Below are 21,794 nucleotides of genomic sequence, written 5' to 3'. Positions count from 1 at the left end.
ATAGGTTGAAGAAAAATCATTTCAGAAAACGAAATTTTTACGATACAGTCTGATATATCTTGGCTATACATTCTACTTATCATATGAAATATGAGATACCACGCAAAGTATTCACTTTCCAATGAGCTTGCTATACAAACGGAGACGGAAACTCTAGTCGTCCCTTTCTTTCACGAAGCAAGGACAAGAGTCGGAGATTCGGACAACGGCGGCAATAAAGTGTGTAACGCAGACTTATCATGCGATAATATTGAAATGCAGTTCCTTGACGACGGCCAGTAAAATAAATCAATATATACGCCGGTACCCTTCCTCCATTTTTTACTCTCCCTCAGGAGAGGCACGCGATAAAAGCGTCTATCTTACCCATAAACTTAACCGAGCTCTTATTCGGAGAGGCAGTGAGATGCGCCTCCGTTTCTACTTGAGACGAACATAATACCCTGACATAATAACGATGACTTTGCCTTCGATATAATAGCGATAATAACGATCGCCCCGGCCAAGTCGATCTCGCTGTAATAAGGCCTAAAGTAAAAGGACTTAAAAGCCGCTAACTTGGTTTAGCGGCGTGGAGAACAAGTAAAGTCATTTCCTTTAGCAATGCGAACCGCGTGGTTCCAGGTACGGCGTTGTGGGAACCGATTCACCTGGCTGGCATAGCGATGGTCTGGTTACTGCCAGTTACCTCTCGCCGCTATTCGCTGGTTGTAATATCTTACAATTCAATACCCCTTCCTTTTCGGAACATGAAGCTTCGACTTTTTACGCCGTCTAGACCGAAAAGAGCACTTGTTACACCAGAAACTGCTCTAAACTAGAAAGTGCTCTATAGAATACGGTTAACAAGCATTTTATGTACCTATACAAATCTACTTTCTAAATCTTTTAACATTATTTCAAGAGCAGGCGACACAAAAAACAAGACGTTTCACGGTAGGTTTCGAGACACTTATTGCTTGGAGATTACAGAGAATTAAGTCAATCGTGGATACTTTTCTTTTTACTGCGACTTGTCGAAAGATTTTTTCCCATAACTTGACTTCTCATTTCCTGCGACAGATATTCCGAATCGTTCCTACACATGACTCTGTAAATCACGACCAACCATCAAGGAAGGGAGGAATAGTGTCACATAAATTTATGATGTGATTATAATTTAGTTTCAAGCTTCTATTATCGTGCGTCATGAATGTGATTCAATAATTAGTTGTGCACGCGAAATTGCAGTTGCGTGCACGCAGATCGGAGCCAATCTCTCGTACAGCTTCACGAATTCGTTGAGCAGATAAGGGGCTTGTGTTTTACACAAACAGAATAAATATAACCGGGAGGTGAGATATGCATTGCAGAAATGACGCTGTCAGCGGGGTCAGGGTTGGCAAAGTTGATTTTGCGTATGTGATGCCGGTTAATGATTACGTCGAACGCGGTATCGTTTAGTCGTACACTTGGGAGTATCGAGAAATTCGGTCAAAAAAAATTGTAGAACGTTGCGTCTTTCGTCCCCCTGTAATCTCCCACTCTTTTTCAACCACTGCGGAAACGTGTTCTTGGAAGAGGGAGCATCGGGGGTCATAAATATGAAAACACACGGAATTCTCATTGTTTCGCCTTGCTTAGAAGTTTCGCTTTCGCCTAGAAGTTCGACTGACGATCCTGTCACGTGACAGTTTCATCAGTTTGCTTCGAAATTCTGGGCAAACAGTGTGAAAATTTCCAGGCAACGTGGAACGCACACCCAGGTCGCTTCAACCGCAAACGTAGTTCCCTTAGAATTTCCAGATCATTTTCGAGCAGCCGTCACCCGGGATTCGCGATGCACACGTCCGATTTCGACGTGCGTTGCGTAACGGCGAAGAGGCCACCCGGCTTCGTCGATTACACCCGTCCTCTCTTCTCGAAACAACACGGCCGGAGCGAGCGGGCGGGCGGATATACGATACCGATACATTGTATCTAATCTCTGCTGCAACGCGACGAGCAAATACTATATTCCAGAAGGGGGTACTTTCGGCGCGTATCGACAAATGGGCTATTAATACCGTTCGTTCGGTTAGTGCTATCCGGAGTCTCGTCGCTCGACAATAAACCGTCGCCTTTTCACGAAAATATCCTGAAGGATCGCGTGAAAACGATCGAGTGAAAAACACCTATCGTACGTTCTACATTCTCTCCCTCTCTTTTCCTCATTTTTTCCCCTCGACAGTCGGAACCTCTATTTGTTAATGGTTGGTATTCTCTTCACGCGGCGCATCATCCCCGGCGAAGGAAATCAAGGATTGAGAGGAGACATGCGGTTCCGATCGCCGACGGCGGTTCTGCTCCTCTGCGCCGTTTCGCTCGCGACGGCGCAAGGAGTCAACGAGTGTCAACAAGGTGCCGACGACGAGCTGATCTGGGAGTATGACGTCAGGAGGCCGCACCGAACCGGTAGTTATCAAGTGCGTTTACGATCATATCGCGGACCGGGTCCTGTTAATCGCATGGACCTTTCGGATCCACTTGTTAACAGTTACCTTAATCCATTCACAAAGGCGATTTCTCCATTGTAATTAGGAGGTAGAGGCGGATTACGGGCCGACGGGCGCGAGAATCACGTGCATAGGTTTCAACTCACTGTCCGATGAAGATAACGGCGCGGCATGGGTCACCGCCGGCGGAATCGATCACAACTTCGTCAAACTCAAGTTCAGGTCCAAGTATTCGCGAGGACTCCATTACAGAGTCCACGTTTACGGACGGCCCACTCTGAGAAGAGGTTCACAGTGGCTTCTTTGACGGCTATCCTTTATAAATCCTTTGCGCCTTACGGTAGTACCCAATTCCCCGGGTTCGAATGTGTAATCGTATCAATCCTTTCTGAGTTGTCAATCTTTTTTTCTTTAACATTGTTGGATCTATCGAATGTAGCAGTGTGGTAAAGCCACGTGTATGTTTCAATAGAAAAATTACAACGCGCATTTTCGCATTTATCGATACTCAAATCCACCCACTTAAATGTATTTACAACCAGCGTTGTCTCGTCGGCTCTCGTCCGGGACAGCGTGTTGCACGAATTTTCGACGCTAACGTCTGCGTAATAAATCTGTAGATAGAGATTTACCACCGTTGTAATTCAGGACGTTAACCCGTCGCGTGTCCCAATAACACTGATAGAAATGGAACCACCTCGTGACAGGAAATAGAGCCCTCTCCGATAGTAAATCTATCTCTCTCCACTTTATGTTTTACTTCTGACAAAGTAATAAAAATATAAACTCAAGCAATTAGGAGTAAGTTTTTCTAATTTACTGCAAAATTCGTTCTCTGCTCCTCGTAATTTAGCCTCGCGCACGTGATGGCGTAATTAATCTTTCTACGCGTAAAACACCCCCCAAAGAGATTGTAAAAAGGACCCTCGATTTCCAAAGAAACAAAATTAATTTTCATGGTTCGTAGTCAAGAGACAACGGTAGGAGTTAACATCATTTCGCAAGTTGAAAACTCAGTTTTGCGAGGAACCGACAGGAGAGGGGGAGGAGGGTTATCGTTCCCGAATGCGCGGTACCATGTAACCTATATATCCCTTGTGGGTCAAATTCCGAAAACAAGCTGACGTGACCACAGCGATAAGCAGAACCCGCGTCGGGTTCCACATGGAAAGGCGCGGGGACGATTCTCCAGATTGGAAAAGCCTAATACCCCTCCCGGAGCGGGGTGTACCATCCGCGGATTGCCTCCATCGACAAGTACGAAAGAAATATTTTCCCTGCGTGCAGGAAATAATTACGTAGTCGAACATGCGAAACGATATCCGCCGTTCCTTTGGGCAATTACACGAAAAGAAAGTTTTGATCGGCTAGTCCGGATAGGCGGGCACGTCAAGCGGTACCCGGAAGGATTGCCTGTTCATCAATTATCGAGATACTCGAGGACATTTGCGAAATCTATTCCTTGTACCTTGGAATTTAATTTCTCTCGTTTTACAAACGATAGCTTCAAAATAATTACAAGTTTACTCAAAGACATTTTTTTAACGAGACAAAATGAGAGAGAGGCAGAAAAGCAGGAGGAAAACAACGTGTAATTCTGCAAAGTTTCAATTTATGTTAATTATTGTATAAGTTATTAATTGTGTATCTTCTATGAGTAAAAATTATCATATTCTACATGTGTTACTATCAAATATACATATATTAAATATATAAACATGCGTTCTGAAAATTTGATACTTTTTTCCCATTTCTTGCTTTAATCCCTTATATTTTAGATAGTCAGAACAGATTTTATCAAATGCAATGATTTTATCAATGCCCACTACAAATTTTGAAGGCAGAAAAACTGCAGATTTCACACAGGAACTGATATATTCGACATGTTGCCAGCACGTCAGCAGGTTTCTGCCGACAGTCTGTTGATAGCGTTTCACAGATTCTGTTGGCAAAACAAAAGTCAAATGCGGACACAGATGGCTATGGTCTTGGTGTGAGTTTCTGACGAATCTGCTGCCAATCTGCTAACATTTTGCTGACTGGGTAGCTAATTACTCCTTCACCGTGTTCCAATTATTTGAAATTTTCATATCCTTTCAAAGCGCATCAATACGACAATCATAAAATTGATCAGACATCAAGTTGAACATTCTGTTCGTATACGCGTAACCAGGTAGCAGATTTCGATTTCCCCCGGCTCGAATGTTCACACCACGTCTAGATCGCCCGCCCTCGTTCACCGCGTATACGCCGGGGGATACGTGTGCCGGGACACCCTCGCGTACGGCACCCCCGCCCCCGTTAACTCGCGGGGACCGCGTTCAGGCGTTCGTGGGCGCCGCGCGCGGCACGCGATCCCGCCACCCGCGGTGGGATCCCCAGGAACAAAACGGCAGAAGCGTCGCGACGCCGATCCATCGACGGCGCCTCACTCCTCAGTGAAGTCCGGTCGTCCGTGGCGAACGCAAGCGACCGCACCCCCGCTGTTAGGGTTGCTGCCGAGAAGCCCTGAGGAAACCGTACCGCCGCCAGCCGTCCTCCCTCGTCGCCGACGGCCGCTCGTTTCTCATCTCTTTTACGGAAAGCAACGCGGCACTAATTCAAACGTCGAAATACACCTTAAAGATGCCGCGGGTGAGTTCTCATTTTTACTTATTTTGATATAATTCGGTTACGAATATGTAATATACAATTAATTATTAATTATCTATTAATAATTTTTTATAATATTTTTCAATAAGGAACATACTGCAAAGTGCTTTTTCGTTACTTTAAGACTCTGTAGATCAAGATATTATTAAGAATATAAAAAAGTTGTTGGATGGTTAAAGAGAAATCTGTTGTTTTAGATTTTTATATGCTTCTGCATTTAGAATAAAAAAATGATATGTTCTCTTAAGTCTCAAGAGAAGTGTAAGGAAATAACCGGGCAGTGTTAAAAGCGTAATTAAAGTCGATTACTGCTTCTTTTTAAAATTGTAATAAATATCTAATTTTATGTGAATAAAGTAATATGTTGTAGAAATTAACAAGAAAATTGATACTTAAAAAATTGCATCTTTACGAAGTAAATAAAATAATTACACATCGTTTAATAACTACGCATTCGTTAGTATTAACACGATATAACAGTTTGTTTCCCCAAGTTTTCCAAGTATGGACTAAACTGTCTGATCTAAAGACAATTATACCCTCGTAATTAGGCATGAGTTCCCAATGCCTAATTACGTACGCCACTCTTATCACGCAATTGATCGACGAAGTCTTCAAACAAGCGGTTAGTCCTAAGGTTCAGTTAAGCGCTCACTGAGAGCGTAGAAATGAAATCGTTAGCAACATTGGTTAACTAGTTTCACGCCAGCAAGAGTTGATTGACTCCTTTCATTATCTCCAACGCACAAACACTGGTGGTGTGGAGAAGAGATCCTATTACTGCCCGATTCCCTCGCGATTCAACTGATGTGAACTAATAAAATTAATTATAAAACTTTATGATTAAAATGGAAAATAATTATATATATTTTTACTGCCCACTCCTCAATATTTTATATTTATCGCCGTATTTATTAGCCGTGTGGTGTGAAAAACAATTGTTATTTTTATTCGTTTAAAAAATCTACAAATGAAAGAATACTGGAATACCTTTCACGTATTAAATTGATAACATTAAAAAAAGATTTTTTAGATTCCGTTTAAGGTAGATTTTGGAACTTGGAGTTTCTTCGAAGCAGCAATTAACAGAGGTTGCTTTGATTAATTAAAATTAATTTGATAGGTAAGTTAATTTTCAACTATTAAAATTTTCAACTTTCTCGATCCCTGATAAATGGTGCAAATCTTTAATAACATACATTGTAAAAGATATCTATGATTGTGTGAAAATTGAGAGTGACCACTGGACAGTTTCACAGACTATGACGCATTCGTTGTGAAGGGGGGTGTCGACGTAAAATCATAATAATCTATTCATGAACCGGGGTTCATTCTGTCACGTATCGCAACCTCATTCACCAGTCACCAGGCCGCTACGTTACATATGTTCTCGATAGGGAATCACACGTGCTATGTGCACGAGATAAAAACATTTTTAGAGACGTATTTCCGCATCCAATTCTCAATATGTGCAAGCTAAGCGCATCTGTTTTTTGTCTTTCTCTTTGTGAATTTGACAAATAAATTAAATGTCTACGCGTCGTGTCATATTTAGGGAAGATGCCTCATTAGCCGGAGACATATGATTCTTCCCCGCGAGCGTTATCGACGAGTCTCGTAATTAATATATGCGATAAAACGGACCCCGAACCGAGTTCCTTTTTCTGACTGTAATAAAGTAAATGTACGGCATATGCCGTGCCGTGTATTTACTCACATGCGTGTGCTACACGAAATGCAAATCCGATTGCGCACTTTAACACGCGTGCACTAACACACTCGGCACAATGCGAGACTCTCGATCGATACGACACGGGGTACAATATCCTTTGTAACACTGTTTTTCCTCGAGGGTCTCGTAGGACTCCAACAAAGCCGATCTCGTTGTAAGAATTTCTTTCGCGACTTTTATAAAGACCGGATGCGCTTTAGTCTGAATCGCAAAAATTATTATCATATATCCGTGTCTTGCATAATTCCGAAAATGCTACGGTTTACAGATTACCGCGGGCAACGTTCATGATAGTTATATAATTGTATCGACTGCGCTGATGCAACATTTTAATCGATGTCCAAGTGAAATGAGCAAATAAGTTTAATTTTATATATAAATACACGCACACGTACATACATAAACGTATAATGATGTGTAATTCACATCTGTTTTTATTACTTTCAATTTCTTGCAATTTCTTGCTTTCGCAATTAATGCGATATTATTTCAGCATATTAGACTTCGAATTTTAATCATTGGACATTGATCACGAGTAATTTCCGCGCGCAAGAAACAGTTGTTTCTCTGTTTTCTTTCATTTACTCGGGACTTCACGTCGGGAATGGCGAAATTGTGCCGATAACGCAAAGCAGAATCCACAAATAAACTGATAAAATCGATCGCAAAGGTGCTGGATAATCGAAACTGTTAATAGAAGTGTTTCGAAAGGTTATCGGGAAATTCAAAAGCGGTTATCGCAAGGACACTTGGTTTGTAGCGAAATCACGTTTTATGCATGACACGGCCTGAAATGCAGCGTAGACGTTTTCCATAATCTCTTATTTTTTCCCCCTCGGCATAGCAAAGCGATAGCGTGTCATCGGTAAATGTTATCACGGAATAAGTACGAAGACTAGTTCTCTAAGAGCACTTCTCGATTTTATAATAATAACGGTTGATCTCTTAATAAAGTTCGTGACACATATACGATAACGCGAAACGAGAATTAGTGCAGTCTGCACATGATCAAGGGTAGAGATAGACTACCCCTTACGAAACTGCGTGGTTCCAAATGTCCTCATGTCGATGCGAATTTCTTCACATTGCGATGCGGCGTAGACCATAGGTCTGTTCTTTATTGCTGCACTCCTGAACTAGTGCACACTGGTGCAATGAGTTGGAATGAGAGGTAATCTATTTGCTTCATTTTAACTTATTACACTAGTTCTGTAGTGCAATAATAAAGAACAGGCCTCATAATTCCCCGTCAAGGGCGGATCCAGAGGGGACACAGGGGGGATGCGCGCGTCCCCTTCGAGAATAATGAACTTACACCAAGTAAAATGGATTCCAAGACAAAAGAAAAATCAAAATAAATTACTATTGAGATATTAAAAATAAAATGTATGTGGGTTAATAATTTTCTGTTTGCTTCGCAAGCTTTTGCGAGTTCATTTAAATGCACACCAAATCTCAATCGCAAATAAATTGGATTTCCAGCTTTGCGTCCCCTCTGAAAAAATTTTTCTGGATCTGCTCTTGTTCCCCGTTCGCGTATTATCCATAATACTTTCTTCGTGCCTCGATCGACATCATCTAAGGTCAAAATTCGCGCTTTCATTCCGCGAATCTCGTGTGCAACAGGCTACGTGACTTTCGTAAAAAGAGAGAGTTCGGCCTTCACGGGTTTTTTTTACGTAAAATTTCTTGATATCGCACTCTCGACTTTGTCCTATCTAGCCGAAAAGGAGGGGAAAAGCGAAGAGGAAAAAAAAGAGAAAGAGAAAAGGAGAACATGGGCGCATGGACTCCCCTACATTTTGTTAAAAATCCGCGCACAGTTCTCCACGGCGTGCTTATCGTCACAAGACGAAGCGAGAAGGCTGAGAGAAAGAGGGAAAAGACGATACGGTCTCGCTGACCCACGAAGCCATAGTCTGTAAAAATTTGTCAGATACATGCAGGCAGACACGACTCGATCCGCCTCGATTGCTGCCCCTCAATGAGGCCTCGGCGGCAGAAATTCCATGGCAAAAAGAAAAAAGAAAGAGCGCGCTCGGTGACAAACTTTGAACTACTTCAATTCTCTTTTTCGCGTTAAAACGACCTTCCTACGACGCGGCTATCAATCGGCACGAGGGCCGTGAGTGATCGGACTCAAAACCGGTATTTTTGCGTGTCTTTCTTTCGTATAAAAAATGCTATTGCCTACAAGATACCGCTATCGTGCCATGCGTAATAAATGAAGATGCCTCTCCAGTCTGGGTCGCCATTGATACCGAAACGAAGTTTTGCACTTTGAGTCTGACATTTCCGCACTTCATTTGTCACTCGTGACAAATACGATTATCTGAAATTATTGTTGATCTCAAAGTCCAATGTTAAACTACGTTCCGCGCGGCACGTGCGCCTCCAATAAACAGGAGCGAAACGGCGGGACATGTTTTATAATTTGCGCACAATAATGTCGGTCAGCGATATAACGCAGCGCCGAAAATAGAGATATGCGTGTGTTCTTCTGAGATAATTATGCACGAGGGAAGGAGCCGTCGTTGCAAAACACTTTGCTCGGTCCACTGAAATTATCTCCATTTTGTAATACGACGATTTTTAACGATTTTAGACGATCATAATTAGATTGTTCTCCGCATCGTTTAAATCGAAAAGAGAGCCGAACGACCGAGCTCTCCGTTCCCTCTCATTCTCTACGGTCTTTCCCGGAGAAATTGGATCCCCCTTTCGAGGCAAAGCGTTTAACTCGAGTACGGCGGGTCCGTGTCTAATTTTTGTCTTCCCTACGAAGGGCTTCTAGTATCTGGCATCTGAGCGAATGGGAAGAAGCTCGAGCCACTGCCAGGCACTGAATGGCACCAATCGATATATGCTCAACCTGGTCCGCCAGGATATCACCGGCAAGCACACCGCCGGCTTGACTTCCCGTACGAAGACTTCCTCTGTACGACTCTAAGCTGCCACGATGACTTCAATGTGCCGCGTGAACCGGCGACACATTATAGTTTCTACTGGATGACGTCACCCTTGCACGGACTTTGCCCTACTGATCGTAGTATAATAATTTCTGCGTACTCATCCTAAATTGTAGTTCCCGAGGCGTTCAGTAACCTGGCGTGAATATCAATCGCACGTCACCCTCTCGCCGTATTGTCATTTGCGCCATGGAAAGACGTTTCATCACATCTCGGTAGATGTTCTCTCACACGAAAGCTATCGAGTTTCTAAATCACAGAATTTTTTGCAATCCAAAACGAGCGTGCAAAATCTATTGAATCCTCGACCATTGATAGAGGTTGCCTTAAATCCCATAAAAATTTATGATATCCTGTCAAGGGCTAAACGATTTTTTTCAGCATGGTTAAGGGTGAAGCAGTCCATCGATTTAACGGGTAGATCTCGCGATGTGTGGTTCCGCAGCCATTCGTGCGATCGTACGCGGTTACCAACACCTCATGAGAATTTAGCAGCTGCGTTAATAACTGCCGCGAGATAAACCGCAGGTCCGGTTCATGCAACAACACCACGTTTCGCCGCCAGCGATATATACATTTAAAACCATTCTAACGATCATAAAGCGAACGTTTGCCTTGATAAACATAGTATTATATCATACAATTGTCTAATTATTTATATGTCTAATTATATACTGATTTTGTGCATTTCATTCACGAGCTTATTTGTAAGTTATAAAAATAAATTAGACATTGTCCCGACAGTTCGCTCATCCAAAACCGATACAATCGAGATAAAAGACGTGACAACGGAGACAAAATACAGAAAATATTTAGAAGTTGTACTTTGCCAATTTGTTTCGTCTTCGTGTCGTGATAACGGCGTATTTTGATAGCAAAGACTGCCTTCGTGCTGCAATCAATACACAAGCTGACCTATCATAACTATAAATGTGTTGAAATGAATATCAGCGGTCGCGGGTTCAACTATTAGGGACTGATAACGATCTACAAGTGAACAAATCCAACCGGACGGATGCAGATCAATCCTGTTGCGTTTTATCAACCTAATTAGCCTTAATCTACTCGCCAAAGTACCTCAAATGAGAAAACAATTCTGCAGTCAGGTCAATTATGACGATAAGCTCGAGCATAATTTGTTGGGAATTCAGGAGAACATCGATTACAGAATTCTCCGAAAGGAATACGTCAAATACGTGGAAAATATTGAAAATATTACTTAAAAAACAGATTGCTGCAGTTTTCGATGAAAGTAGAAACAGCGTACCTGTTTCAATTAATCGAAAGAAATTATGCATTGTGTGTTGCAGCCAGTTTCGAAAGGAACTTCTCAATTATCGGCACGGGGACAGACGGACAGGCGGCGGCCACCGTTTCTCAGAGCTTCCACCAAAGCCAAGGAGGTAAAAAAAACAATAAAACGCATCATAAATGACAGAGGCCGACGATTCTATATAAAAATTAGCGAAACTTGAGCTTTTCTTGCAACTACTACATGGAATAGAAGAGAATTTCTCTTATAATATGAATATAATTAAATTAATTAACAATATTATATTATTACCTTTGTTAATATAAAAAACATTCTCACAACTTCAATAATAAAAGATAGAATGGCGCAAACATATATTCAATTGTTGTAATTTAAGATTATATTTTGCTTACAAGTCAAAATTGTTTACGTTTGATTTAAAATAAAATTCTATGTATGAATTGTTAAGTTTATAAAGTTTTTGTATCATAATATGCTAATAAGAATTTAGTCTACGCATGTAAATTTTTACGGTGGAGCAGCTCGTTACGCCAATGAATCTGACGTCACCATTGTCATGGCAACTCGTAATAAACAGTAAACAGAACCTAACCAAATTCAAAGACATGCACATGTCTTCGTGTGTGCTCTTGATCCGCCACCCTTTGTATTTATTATACCTTTGTATAAATTGTCAGTGTATATAATGGCTATTTATACTGTATTAAAAATAATTGTGGATAAGTTCAAACTAGGATACATCATATTTTAATTATGAACAACGATTTAAAATAAAAACCTACAATAAAGTAAATAATTTCTTGATAACAGCATGTTTCATTTTGTACGTACGCACTTTCTCTCCCTGACATTTGTTTTTTTTTTGTAATATACTTGTATCGATTTACCGACAAATAGAGTTTAACGCACTTGTGCGAGAACGTTATCTTAAAGAGAGATGTTTTAATTTAATGAAAATGGAATATGAAAATGGAATTCTACGGCGATGAAGTGCGGCAGAAAATTATCCGTTTACAGACGGAACGAACCAGCGGGAGTAAGATGGATTCTGCACGCAGCGGGGGTGCTATAGAAGAACAAGATAGTGATGAAGACCTGTCGCCAGATGCTTTAGTCAGACAAAATTATGAGCTCCGTCATCGCTTGGAACAGGAAACCGCGAGTTACAAAAGACGTTTGGACACGTATCGGCAGGCTCAGCAGCATCAAGCTGCCCTTGTCTCGCGGTTACAAGCTAAAGTAAGTATCGCTGGTTATCCTTATGAAACACAGATCTAGTTGATGCGCGAGCCATAAGATTTGGCAAAGATAAGCGAGTAACAATTGAAAATATTTCAGGTTTTGCAGTATAAACAGAGATGTTCGGAACTGGAGAATCAGATGGCAGAGACAATTCCGTGTGACTCTACTAAACTCGCGACAGCCACGGTGTCCTCCACCACCGTGCTAGAGGCTGCCCATCAGACACTTCGGGATATACGCGAGGAGCAAATTCACGATATGGATACTGCTTTGAAAAAGCTCGGAGACGAACGGCGAAAGTACGTAGAAACTACATAGATCGGGGGGGGGGGGGGGGTAAAGAAATTTTTTTCTGTAAAAACTACAGTAAATATTTTAGCAGTTTTGCAGACTAAGAGGATATTGTGCAGAGATTTATTTATGTAACAAATTTCCACAAGCTGTTTTTAACCGGCATTTTTTTTAACAAGGAAACAGATTTTCCAACTGTGTAGACTCGTGCTGCACATTTCAAAGAGGTTTTTCTTTTTTCTCGCTTTTGGATTTCAGCATGAAACTACATTTTATAACATTATCGTACCTATGACGTTTTAATTGTAAGTTTTTCGCATTATATGTATTTATATCTTTAATAGTGTTGTTTGTATAAAGTAATTGTAACTTGATAAGGACCACAATCCGGATGGTCGAGACGTATTGAACTTTACAATAAACCTTTTGCCAGTTTTGCTCGAAGAAATTTGCTTTATTTGTTTCTTTCTTCTGTTACAGATGTGAGGAACTTTTACAACTAAATTCATCCCTGAAAGATCAACTCGAGGAGTCCCATCAGACAAACGAGGCACTAACCAATGATTTGCAAAAACTAAGTAACGATTGGGATATATTAAGAGAGGAATTAGCTATTAAGGAGGACGAGTGGAAGGAAGAAGAACAGGCATTCAATGAATATTACATCTCTGAGCATAATCGATTACTGAACCTGTGGCGCGATGTTGTCTCCGTTAAAAGACTGTTTGCAGAAATGAAATCCACTACGGAGAGGGATTTGTCCAAAATACGGAATGAAATCATTTCATCATCCAACGAAATGACATCGGCGTGCAACAGTGCGAATTTTACTATGAAGCTTCAAGCAAGTGCAGTGCAATCCACGGTAGGTTCTACAATTGTGTTGATAATTGCACAATCCGTAAGTATGTTTGCCATTGAAATTTTACTCACTCCCCTATTTTAGCCGTTCCAGAAAGTACAACTACAGGAGGAGGAACAGGCTGTGACTATTCTAAAAACAGAGATCACGGCACTGAAGCAACAGCATGCTGCCGATCAGCATGAAATTCGTACCAAAGACGACCGGATAGATCAGCTGATTCGAGAAATTCGCAACTTAGTGAGCGTCAGCTTATTTCAAGTGTAACTTGTATCGAGATGTAATTTGAACGGTGTATTTTCTCGGAATGTGCAGGAAGAGAGATGCGGCGTTTCTGAGGCGACAGTGGCCCAAACCGTGCGTATGCAGGAAGATATTGAGGTACTGGAATCCGCGTTACGAGATATCGCACATGCCGTGATTCAGGATGCCGAGAGTCGGGATGCCGACGTTAAACAGGCATCCCCGCACATCCATCTGTCGCCGCCCAGCGGACTGATTCAGCAGAGATCGCCGAAGAGAAGCACGCGAAGTAACACTATACCGGCGTTTGCCGAAAGCACTATAAGCGCGGTACGAGCGGCTCTGCAGAAATATCAGTTGACGATACGCGAGTTACAGGTACGCGTCCATCCGATATCTTATTAAAAAAGACAACTAAGAAATTTAACTCACAATTTATGCCTTGTCTACGACTTTTCCCCGTTAGATAAAATCACAAACGAGCAAGGAGCAAATTCTAATGATGCGCAAGCAGTGCGACACCGCGGAGGAAAACGCTCAGACGTTAAATACCAAAGTTGCGGAATTGATATCTCAGTTGGATACATGTCGTTCGCAATGCGCGCAACTGGACCAAGAGAAGGAAATGCTGCAGAAGAGTTTCGACACTGTGAAATTGGAGAAGAATGCATTGGACAAGAATAAAATGGAACTTAATAGCACGGTAAGATTTATCGATTAATCTTCCCTGCTTATTGTTAGACTGCTGACATTCTTTGCATTACAGATGGAGGCTCTCAAAAGTAATTACGAGAAACTTCAGAAGACGAATAATAAATTACAGAAACTGTGTGACAACTTGGAAGATGAAAAGTTGTATTTGCAAAATGAGCTTGGCAGAATATCGGAGGATGTTGATTTAAAGTAAATCAATTTATTGTATTTTATATACCGCTTGCAATTGTGCCACAAATTACTCATATTTCTTTTATCTATTAAACTTAATGGTCTAGTAAGTGCTCTGGTAAACTTAGTCGTCTTAAAACAATTTCCAGGGAATTAAGTTTACGGTCGGAGGAGGACAGATGCAGTAAAATGAGAGAGGAGCTTTTGACGTTGCGAGAAGATTTGAGTAAAGCTCATCTTGCCAAGGACATGTTGGAACAGCAGAAGTTAGAAACCGACGGGTTAATCTCTCAGATCGAAAAAAGCAAAGGTATTCTCACTCACAGATTATGTTAAATAAATGATGATATAAATGTCACACGTAAATAATTTAGGTGATCTTGAATTGGAACTGGAACGTATACTACTGGAAAAGTCAGATGTACAGGAGATTTTGATAAAAATGGAAGCAATGTGTTCCAATCATGAGCAGGATAAGCAAAGATTGCAGGAAGAATTGAAAAAAGTAACGTCTACCACTACCACTAGTACATGCACTTGATATTAATTACAGATTTCTTGTAGATGACAGACGAGAAAAATAAGCTCGCGAATCAGTGCATCGATCAACAAGGGGATCTGAATTCATTGAGAAAGGAATTGCTGCAAGCCGAACAAACTCGCCTTGACGTACAATCCGAGAAAGTTACGTTGAACGAAAAGATTAAATTTCTGGAGATAGAAAAGGAGAAGGTGGAAATGGAATTGGGCCAAGTGGCGCGCGAACGCAGCGACTTAAGTAATCAATTATCGGTCTTGGCGCGAAAGAAGGAAACGTTAAACGAGGAGCTCATGAGACTTAGACAAAGATTAGAACAGTCCAACGAAATGAATGCACGAATAAACAGAAACTTGAAGGATCTCGTGAAAGATAATGAGGAGAAGCAGGTAAGAATAATCTCATATATGTTAATGCTATATTATAAATGTATTATATCAATTTGTAATTTTTATATATTATTACGCATGTGTCGTATATTAAAACAATAAGGCAATTTTCTCGTATAGGTACTCTTAGAAACGAACGAAAAGGAATTTCAAAGACTGCAAGAGCAAATTGCTTCAATGCGCACTGAGAAAGAAATATTAGAAGGAGTATTGTTCGATACTCAGACCAATTTGGAAGCAACGCATATCAAGAAAACACAGTTAGAGAAAGAGCAAAAAGAGATATTGATAAAACAGGAAAGCTTGAAGGGTCAGGTGACGCGACTAACGAAAGAAGTGGAAAATAGTGAAAAACGTGCGCAAGACATCAAACAATCACTTACGCAACAGAGTGGCGATCAGATTGCGGAATTTCAGCAGATTATATCCAATATGAAGAGACAATCGGAAGATAGCATAAAGAAACTAAACGACGAAAAGGTATTTAATCAATTGTTCACAGAATTTGAACTGTTTAATCCATTATGTTATATTTCTATAATATGTTACATGTACTTGTTCTATTTTTTGCCATTATCTTTAGGAGCAAGTGAGAATAACTTTAGAGAAACGGTTACAACAGTCTCTATCACAAGTAGAGGGAGAGAAAAATGAAGACATTAATCAGCTGCAGCAGCGAATAGAGGAATTGCAGCAACACATTGAGAATTTATGTAAGCAACATGAAGACGCGCTTCTTAGAGCCGAGAATGATAAACAGCAGGCACTTTTGATAGGTATGTAATTAAATATTCTTAATTAGTATTAATTGTTTGTATAAGATCAATTTTTAATATATAAATGCAATAATATGATGTCATATTATCAATATATTAATATATATTTAATTTTGTTATAGCTCATCACGACCAACAGGCTTTAATCGAAAAAACTGACACTATTATGCGCGAATTAGAAGAAGAAAAAAATACTTTAGAACGTGTTAAAAGAGAAGCCACGGCGCGTGCCGAGCAAGAGCGAAATAATACAAATCAACTGCGCGACGAATTAAATCGTCTCAAAACAAAGTTGGATGAAACGAAGCTGAGGGCTAACGAGGAAAAAATGAAACTTGACTTAAAGATAGAGGAGCTCTGGAAGGAACGGGAGTCCACGCAACGAGAAGTCGAAGAATTGCAAGTTCAACTGCACATGACGGAAGATAAAGTAGACGGCTTGCAAAATCAGTTACATGATACTATCAGGAAACTCAAAGACTGTAATGAATTTTCGTCCCCAATTTGTCCCATTTTTCGAGCATGATTGTCATAATCAATTTATTATTTTATTGCAGCTGACAATGTTAATGAGACGATGCGCAAAGAGCTAGTTGACGTACGACGACAATTAGCGGATACCACGTATGAGAAAGAAAAATATAACAACAGTAACAAAGAATTGCGAGAACATGTGAAGCAAATTGAAAGCGAAAGAAGAGAACAAGGAAGAACATTGGAGGAATCGTACCAGAAAATAGCAAGTCGGCATTTTCTTTTCGTAGATATCTATGCATTTGATGATTCGGAGTAGCTAATAAAATGTTCATGTTTAGCATTGGAAGATACGAAAGCAACCATGGACATCGAGAGGACGCGCCTGCAGGCGCAATTACGCGACATGGAACGCGACGCGTCGCAACTGCAGCAGCAGCTTCGCTTCACGCAGGATGAACTGCAGAAATGCCACGAGAACAATTCCCAGGCTCAAAACGAAGAAAAGGAGTTGCAGGCCAGATTGGCTAATGAGATCGAGGAGAGAGAGCGGATACAACTGCAATTGCATCAAGTGAAGAAACAGGTGAGAAATCGCGCGGATTCTTCGACACTCAATTGCAGTCAATAAGACGAATCTTCATTGTTGTAGGTAATCGACTTGGATAACAGCTTGGAAGTTACTCGGCAAGAACTTGGCAAACTGCGCGCGCGAGCGGATGAAGAAGATGAAAGATGGCGTGCCCGAGAGCAAGAGTTGCTGGTGCGGCTCGAGGATAGCCGCTGTCGCGAAAGAAAATTAGAAGATCAGAAACATAATCTGGAAGTTTGCTTGGCTGACGCCACGCAGCAACTGCAAGAGCTGAAGGTATTTTCGAAGAAATATCCTAGATACGAAGTTCAAACTTCGCGTGTCGATTTGCATAGAAATAAAGATGTATTTCTAATTTTAGGCCCGCCTTGGAGGGTCCGAAGGCAGGGTAAGAGCGCTCGACGCACAATTGTCGCAGTTGGAGACTGCTAAAAAGGAAGTGGAGCAGAAATTGAGCAGCGTAGGCTCCACGCTACGCCGTATCGCCGGTATCCAAATGGATGGAAGCGTAAACATGCCGTTTAAATTAATGAGCCCTTCGAGAAGGTGGAGTCCAGCACGTGGTAATACAAATTGTTATTTCGAGCCACAGCAATGTGACACTATTATCTCAGGGTGCGTAAAATGCAATTAATATGTATTTTAATCAAGCGCAAGATCATGGGGATAGTGGCAGAGATATTATACTGGACGTTGATCCTGAAGCCGTTAGGAAAGGAGTACGATCGCTTATGCAACAAGTTGCTCAAATCGAACGCGAGAGAGTACGTTAGACTTTGACGATTATTCATAAGTGAAATATATAAGCTGATTTTTATTATGATAAAATAACGATAGTTTAATGTTACAGGATGATCATAAAACAGAGCTGTGTAGCTTGAAGAAGCAACTGAAGGAGTCTCAAGAGAACCAAAGCAACACAGATGTAAAAGTCACCAATCTTTTGACTAACATTCGGATGCTTCAGGAAGAGAAGAAATCTATGGAAGCAAAACTAACTCAAACACAAACTAGCTATCAATCACAGGTATATATTTTCTCTATAGGTTTTACATTTCACTAAAGAAAGATTAATATTTTCATATACTTTCAGCTAGATGCATTCCAGCACAAGACAGAGGAGTGTGAACAATTGTGTGAAAAAGTTACAACCTTAGAGATAAAGATGAGTACTGAGTCGGACGAGAAGTCTCAGTACGAGGTGCGATCTATAAGAAATATTCTCACAACTACTACATACAATCTCTCAGTACATATAACTTTGCGTTTGTTTAGGATAAGCTAGAGAAAATGAAACAAGAATTGAACAGGTTGGAAATGGAGAAGCGTAATCTTCAGAAAGAGGTCCGTCACAGCGATTCTCGTGCAACAGAAATGGAATTGCACAGAATGTCTCTAGACGGTGATCTCCAAAGATTGCAAATGATGCTTCAAGAAAAAGAAGCGCACATTCAAGTAAGATGGAAACACACTTGCACAAAGTATTTGAATTACAGCAATATTTTGTGAAAAATACCATATTCGAATCAATACATTAATCGTGTCAGTCCACAAAGACAATTTATTCTCGTGAGGTTTAGGAATTTTAATTTATTACAATAAACTTAATAAATGCTGCTCTTTTTAGAAACTACAAGACCGCTTTGATACACAAAGCCGTACCATGGCGAGTTTAGAGGAACGTTGCGCTTCGTTAAAATCTACTATAGAACAATTAAAACTATCGTTGGAAAAAGCATCTGCTACGGAAAGCGAGCTCAAGAGTGAAATAAATTTATTGCAACACAATGTAATGGAGGTCACTACTACATCTCAAAGTAACAATGAAAAACTCAAGCAGGTAAGAGATCATCAATAAAAGTTGCTCCTCTCTAAACTATAAATCGACATTCACGTATTTTATTTCAGCTGCAGAAACAGCTTTCGAATGCCGAAAATGATCGTAGAATATTATCCGAACGTTTGGAAACGGCTCAGCAAACCTTGAACAATGTAAAACATACCAATCAGTCATTAATTGATCAAAATACACGGCTGCAGAATGAGCTAGCTAATAATGAAGTACAGCGATCGGCTTTAGAATCGCAATTAAGATTGTCCACGTGGCCACCGGAAGGCAGCACGACTAAAGACGATGAACTATTGCGTCAATTGCAGACTGCTCAAAGAGAAAGAAGCGAGATGAGAGGAAAAGTAGATGCTCTCAACGACAAGGTGAGAATAATTATGCTCTGACAAATATCGCAACAACTAAGGAATGGTATATTGACCTATTCATATTAACTAAACATATCTTTTCGTTAGGTGAAGCTATTAGAATCTGACAAACGTAATTTAGAGCGTCAGATCACTTCGGGCAAGTCTAGCGGTATTCGAAGCAAGAGTTACGAACGTCCGGAAAAGGCACATATAGAACTCCTAGGCACTAGTTACAGCCTCGACAACTTGGAGCATGAAAATAGAGAATTGAGATTGAAAATACGTAAATTGGAGACTCAATTAGCGGAGAAGGAGACCGAGCTTATACGCATAAAATCAACTTATATCCATTCCTCTCATCCGCTATTGGATACGAGCCGTGATAGAAGCGGAGAATTAGAACGGATCAGAGCCGCGCAACTGCAAGCCGAGAAATTATTAGAGGCGAGAGAACAGAGCCATCGTCAGCAAGTATCACGTTTGGAAAATCAGGTATATATCTGTATATTATTTCATATTATTTTTGTGATATAGTACACCGTCTATTCGTAAAATGTATCGTTACTTAGTACACATAAATATGTAAATAAACCTGACGTCTTCTCGCAGATACAATTGCTGCGGGAGCAGCTCAATCAAGAGATAAAGCGCAGGCAACTGTACGTTTTACGGAGCTCGCGAGCCGGCAGAGAAATGCAACAATTGCGACAAGCGTTGGGCGACTCTTTGAGAACCGTGGCGCAAGATCCGTCGCTGGACGCGATGTTACTGGAGCACGAAGCGCGTAAATTGGACTCTACCCTGACGAGTAGCAGTAGCCTACCGCCGTCATTAGCTTTACCTGCCCCATCGTCCTACAGATCCGGCACTCCGTCGCAACTCAAATAATGCAACTTTCTCCGAAAACTGCCAGTATATACACATATATCAAGCGTAGTACTTACATATTCTGAGTGCAGTACTTGTATACTACACTTAGATATTTATATCAGTATATGGGTACTTGTAAGTTACGTTTCTCGAGGGTACGGAGTACAATTAACTCTCGCGTATATAAGACTATTGCTCGGCGAGCGATCGGGCATTGCGTACTGAGGTCACCAGAGAGTGAGCATACAAGATGATCAAACTACCGCGATGAATTCATAGCACCCCTTGATATCTTATAATTGGGACAATCGCGGATTTTTCGATGACTATATTTCATTTGATACACAATCTTTTATATTGAACATATATTGAATTTTTTACGCCTTTACTTAATACGAATTTTATGCTTCCAATGATTAACACTGGAGAATCGAGATATATTTCATACAGTTTATTAATGATGTATGTCAAGGTTTTTGTGATATACTAAATTAATAGTAATTTAACTTGCAACTTTGTTTCACTACTTGGACTCTATCGATTATAAAGAAATCGTACGGAAGTCTGCAATACCCAATAATTAGCAAACACAACAATCATTCGATTGTAATCCATAACGCATCTAGAACAAGGAATATATTAACGTGCTAACATAATTTAAGCACACTAGTCCATTGAATACTAGTCCACAATCCGTCCATTGGTATCGTTACTGACCAATTTAAATCACGAATTTATTTAGACATTGACATGTACGATATATTAATTTTGTGTCAGCAAGGACATATTGAGGGAGTAAAGCGGGTACTACACGCTGGTGATTCGTATAATGAGAATGCGTATAGCGAGATGCTTGTAAAAGTAGGCGGCAACAGTAAAGAGAAAAGATGCTATGTTTAGTCTCGTTTCGAGACCGAAGTAAATGAGCAAACAGGAGCATTGTAGAGATTACGCTTCCGATTATCAGATAGATGCAAAGCCACTGAGTACATTTTACTAAGGTAAAAGCGTAGAGAACGGCGCGCTGTAATAGTGAGGAGCGAACTTACAAAGTACAGACATAGATGACAGCGAGACGGACTGTGTCTGTTCTTTATTACTGAGAATATAGACATTCAGTCCTGCAAATGTAGCCTAAATGTAGCCTGCCTCGGTTGAGCCGTCCGGCGTTGTGATACGGAATGGCCGAAAGCGTTAAGGAAATGCCATTTTAACGCTTCGTGCGTTTGCGGCGCAAAATTTTACCCCCCGCCCCGAGCGTAAGATATCGAAGAAAACAAACCGACACCGTCAAGGATCTTGTTCAAGTTGGCTCGATTATCCGCAACGAGGA

General features: G+C 40.8%; 2 protein-coding genes across 3 annotated transcripts in view; both read left to right on the top strand.

Moving 5' to 3' along the window:
• Nucleotides 1-1,951: 1,951 nt before the first annotated feature.
• On the top strand, nt 1,952-4,191 carry LOC105569602. Of its 2 annotated transcripts, XM_012026197.1 has the most exons (3): nt 1,955-2,158; nt 2,272-2,444; nt 2,560-4,191. In XM_012026197.1, the coding sequence occupies exons 2-3, from the start codon at nt 2,295-2,297 to the stop codon at nt 2,779-2,781; spliced, it is 372 nt and encodes a 123-aa protein (XP_011881587.1). In that variant the 5' UTR covers nt 1,955-2,158; nt 2,272-2,294; the 3' UTR covers nt 2,782-4,191. The 2 variants fall into 2 exon arrangements, with proteins under 2 accessions (XP_011881586.1, XP_011881587.1); XM_012026196.1 differs by having other exon boundaries at nt 1,952-2,444.
• Nucleotides 4,192-4,895: 704 nt separating this feature from the next.
• Nucleotides 4,896-21,794, top strand: part of LOC105569788 (centromere-associated protein E) — a 29,556-nt gene continuing 12,657 nt past the window's right edge. The window contains exons 1-27 of the mRNA XM_012026518.1: nt 4,896-5,108; nt 11,138-11,230; nt 12,118-12,339; nt 12,439-12,641; nt 13,114-13,498; nt 13,580-13,735; nt 13,811-14,116; nt 14,205-14,441; nt 14,505-14,641; nt 14,773-14,933; nt 14,998-15,128; nt 15,188-15,550; nt 15,671-16,030; nt 16,134-16,326; nt 16,449-16,808; nt 16,884-17,069; nt 17,142-17,386; nt 17,453-17,668; nt 17,754-17,955; nt 18,044-18,156; nt 18,243-18,419; nt 18,486-18,593; nt 18,668-18,847; nt 19,020-19,232; nt 19,301-19,606; nt 19,697-20,083; nt 20,201-20,466. Coding sequence (XP_011881908.1) covers nt 5,100-5,108; nt 11,138-11,230; nt 12,118-12,339; nt 12,439-12,641; nt 13,114-13,498; nt 13,580-13,735; nt 13,811-14,116; nt 14,205-14,441; nt 14,505-14,641; nt 14,773-14,933; nt 14,998-15,128; nt 15,188-15,550; nt 15,671-16,030; nt 16,134-16,326; nt 16,449-16,808; nt 16,884-17,069; nt 17,142-17,386; nt 17,453-17,668; nt 17,754-17,955; nt 18,044-18,156; nt 18,243-18,419; nt 18,486-18,593; nt 18,668-18,847; nt 19,020-19,232; nt 19,301-19,606; nt 19,697-20,083; nt 20,201-20,466 — 5,915 coding nt within the window. The 5' untranslated portion in view covers nt 4,896-5,099. The remainder of the gene's footprint in view (nt 5,109-11,137; nt 11,231-12,117; nt 12,340-12,438; nt 12,642-13,113; nt 13,499-13,579; nt 13,736-13,810; nt 14,117-14,204; nt 14,442-14,504; nt 14,642-14,772; nt 14,934-14,997; nt 15,129-15,187; nt 15,551-15,670; nt 16,031-16,133; nt 16,327-16,448; nt 16,809-16,883; nt 17,070-17,141; nt 17,387-17,452; nt 17,669-17,753; nt 17,956-18,043; nt 18,157-18,242; nt 18,420-18,485; nt 18,594-18,667; nt 18,848-19,019; nt 19,233-19,300; nt 19,607-19,696; nt 20,084-20,200; nt 20,467-21,794) is intronic.

Source organism: Vollenhovia emeryi, unplaced genomic scaffold (genome assembly GCF_000949405.1).
Source record: "Vollenhovia emeryi isolate VEMERY1.0 unplaced genomic scaffold, V.emery_V1.0 DF939123.1, whole genome shotgun sequence".
NCBI lineage: Eukaryota > Metazoa > Arthropoda > Insecta > Hymenoptera > Formicidae > Vollenhovia > Vollenhovia emeryi.
The sequence above is the reverse complement of the archived record's forward strand: the minus strand, read 5'-3'. Positions and strand labels throughout refer to the sequence as shown.

Bases quoted from the DNA above. Each gene is read 5' to 3' on its own strand.
- LOC105569602 (XM_012026196.1), top strand. From the start codon at position 2,229: ATGGTTGGTATTCTCTTCACGCGGCGCATCATCCCCGGCGAAGGAAAT. The intron at 2,445-2,559 runs GTGCGTTTACGA...CATTGTAATTAG, and splicing joins ACCGAACCGGTAGTTATCAA to GAGGTAGAGGCGGATTACGG.